The following is a 3,542-nucleotide window of genomic DNA, read 5'->3' as shown; positions in this document are numbered from 1 at the left end:
ATGAGCTGCCAGAGGAAGTGGTGGATGCTGGTACAATTGCAACATTTAAAAGACATTTGGATGGGTATATGAATAGGAAGGTTTGGAGGGATATGGGCTGGGTGCTGGCAGGTGGGAGTAGATTGGGTTGGGATATCTGGCCGGCATTGACGGGTTGGACCGAAGGATCTGTTTCCATGCTGTATATCTCTGTGACTCTATAACTCTATAATTACTAGAGGTCACAAGTTGAAGGTGAGAGTGGAAAAGATTAGGGGAGATATGCATGGAAAGTTACGCACAGTGTGGTGTGTGCCTGAAATGCAGTGGAGGTGGTAGGGATGGGCACAATGATGTCATTTAAGATGTATCAAAGGGCAAGGAGCACAGGGATACAGATCCTTATAAAATAGGCAACAGGTTTAGACAGATGATCTGGATCAGCGTTGGCTTGGAGGGCTAAAGAACCTGTTCCTGTGCTGTAATTTTATTTGTTCTTTGATTCTATAACATTTGCGCCATTGTGTGGACTGGCACCAACTCCCTGATTGACAGGTCCAGAGTCACATGGTTCCAGGGGCGGAACCATCCCTGTGGGGGCCGGGATCACGTGGTTCTTGGGTCCGTGACGAACCCTGATTGACAGGTCCGCGGGTCACGTGCTGTGGGCGTCAGCGTTGGCCGCCATTCGGTCACTGCAAGGACGGGGACGATGGCGCGTTTGCTGGTGCTCAGGAGTCAGTTCGTTGTCGCTCGGCAGTTGCGGGCTTACAGCGACAGTAGCCAGGTACCACACCGGGGTCAGGGGGTGGTCTGGGCCTGAGGGCCCCCGGGGAGGGCCGGAGCGGAGAAAGCCCCCAAGCACTGAGGCAGCTCGTGATGTCGGGCCCGGTCACTGAGTGAGTGAATGACAGGGCAGCTCGGGCAGATGTCACCCCCCTTCACCTCTACCCCGGTGTGGACTTGTTGGGCCGAAGGGCCTGTTTCCACACTGTAATCTAATCTAATCTAAACCCCCCCCTTCACCCCCATTTGGAATGCCATGCTTCTAGGAATTCTCGTGCGTGTCTTTTGTTTGGCTTTATTTCAAATGAACATTATTTCAACAAGCCAACACAGTACAGCACAGAGGAACTATGCAGAGCAGAGGAAGATCACCTATACAGTGTATTCAAAAAGAATGGGTACCCAATGAACACCATCCACCGATCTCTCAGCAACAAACCCAAACAAGCAGAAAAAGCATGTCCAGAAATCCTAGCCACACTCCCCTACATCAAAGACATCTCGGAAATGACTGCCAGACTACTCGAACCCCTTGGTATCATGGTAGCCTACAAACCCACTAAAACAGCAGCTAATGAACTTGAAAGACCCTATTACAGACAACAAGCAAAACTAATGTCATTTACAAAATACCGTGCAAAGACTGTAACGAACAGGCAGAAAACTAGCCACCCGGATACATGAAGATCAACTAACCACAAAAAGACATGATCCTGTCTCACTAGTATCCTTACACACAGATGAGCAAAGACACCACTTCGACTGGGACAACACAATCATCCTAGGACAAGCCAAACAAAGATACGCACGAGAATTCCAGAAGCATAGCATGCCAACTGGAACTCTATCAACAAACATGTCGAGTTAGACCCCATCTACCACCCCCTAAGAAAAGGAACCGGAGGTGACTTCACCACAGGAAATAACATCAACCCAAACATATAAATAGAAAGCAGGGACTTTCAGCATGAGGCCCACTGAAGATGTTCCCTAATAGGGTAACAAAATGTCTGGAAATGAACTTCCAGTTCTACATTCAAAACCTCAACCTGAGCTACAAATCTTCTCAAAACTCGCTGAAGAGAATAGGTTTAGAGTAGGAGGAGAAAGATACCTAAGGGGCAACTTTTACTTGCAGAGGGTGGTAGGTGTATGGAATGAGCTGCCAGAGGAAGTGGTGGAGGCTGGTACAAATGCAACATTTAAGAGGCATTTGGATGGGTATATGAATAGGAAGGGTTTGGAGGGATATGGGCCAAGTGCTGGCAAATGAGACTAGATTAGGTTAGGATATCTGGTCAGCATGGAAAAGTTTGACTGAAGTGTCTCTGTGCTGTACATCTCTCTGATTGTATTTGCAGTGGAAAGTCAAATTGTAACTGCAGTTTCAAATTTGTCTTGTCACTGTATGGGCAATTGTGCAGGCCGCAACTGATTTATTTAGCAACAAAAACAGAAATTGTTGGAAAAGCTCAGCAGGTCAGACAGCATTTGTGGAGAGAAATCAGAGTTAACGTCTTAGGTTGAGTTCTGAGGAAGGGTCACTCGATCCAAAATGTTAACTCTAATATCTCCAAAGATGCTGCCAGAACTGAGCTTTTCCAGCAATATCCTTTTTTTTTATTTACAGCATCCACAGTTATTTCAGTTTTGACTTATTTAGATCCTGGAGTAACATGTTGTCTAAATGCCATTCATGTTGCTGGATAGTTTGTAGGTGAAGGATGTTGTCTGTTGTGGACAGGTGTAAAGTCCTTCTAAAGACATGTTGTATTTCTCAATGTATTGTTCGTGTTGAATTCTACAGGGGAGGCTGGGTTCTTAAATTCACTGAAAGCTGCATTAGATTATTCACATATAAGGGAATTGAGATTTATCTGGGGCTGACTATAATGACCATAAGCTACCTGGACTACACCTCCTCCCACCCCGCCCCCTGTAAAAACGCCATCCCATTCTCCCAATTCCTTCGTCTCCGCCGCATCTGCTCCCAGGAGGACCAGTTCAAAATACGCACAACACAGACGGCCTCCTTCTTCAAGGACCGCAATTTCCCCCCCGACGTGATCGACGATGCCCTCCACCGCATCTCCTCCACTTCCCGCTCCTCCGCCCTTGAGCCCCGCCCCTCCAACCGCCACCAGAACAGAACCCCACTGGTCCTCACCTACCACCCCACCAATCTCCATGTACAGCGCATCATCCGCCGTCACTTCCGCCACCTCCAAACAGACCCCAGCACCAACGATATATTTCCCTCCCCTCCCCTATCAGCTGTCCGTAGAGACCACTCCCTCCGCGACTCCCTTGTCAGACTCACACCCCCCACCGACCCAACCTCCACTCCCGGCACCTTCCCATGCAACCGCAGGAGGTGCAACACTTGCGCCCACACCTCCCCCCCCACTTCTCTCCAAGGCCCCAAAGGAAACTTCCATATCCGCCACAGATTCACCTGCACCTCCACCCACATCATCTACTGCATCCGCTGCAGCCGGTGTGGCCTCCTCTATATTGGGGAGACAGGCCGCCTACTTGCGGAGCGATTCAGAGAGCACCTCTGGGCCACCCAGACGAACCAACCAAACCACCCTGTAGCACAGCATTTCAACTCCCCCTCCCACTCCACCGAGGATATGCAGGTCATTGGACTCATCCACCGCCAAACCACAACAACGCAACGGTCGGAGGAGGAGCGTCTTATCTTCCGACTGGGAACACTCCAACCGCAGGGGATGAACTTGGACCTCACCAGTTCCTTCACCCCCCCTCCCCCC

At 49.6% G+C, this 3,542-nt stretch overlaps 1 protein-coding gene across 1 annotated transcript in view; it reads left to right on the top strand.

The window, feature by feature from the left end:
• Positions 1-625: 625 nt before the first annotated feature.
• The window catches only part of LOC122563412 (ATPase inhibitor, mitochondrial-like), a 6,584-nt gene continuing 3,667 nt past the window's right edge, over positions 626-3,542 (top strand). The window contains exon 1 of the mRNA XM_043717152.1: positions 626-766. Coding sequence (XP_043573087.1) covers positions 692-766 — 75 coding nt within the window. The 5' untranslated portion in view covers positions 626-691. The remainder of the gene's footprint in view (positions 767-3,542) is intronic.

The sequence above is a fragment of the Chiloscyllium plagiosum genome, chromosome 27, assembly GCF_004010195.1.
Source record: "Chiloscyllium plagiosum isolate BGI_BamShark_2017 chromosome 27, ASM401019v2, whole genome shotgun sequence".
Taxonomy (NCBI): domain Eukaryota; kingdom Metazoa; phylum Chordata; class Chondrichthyes; order Orectolobiformes; family Hemiscylliidae; genus Chiloscyllium; species Chiloscyllium plagiosum.
This window is presented reverse-complemented; position numbering and strand designations above follow the sequence as displayed.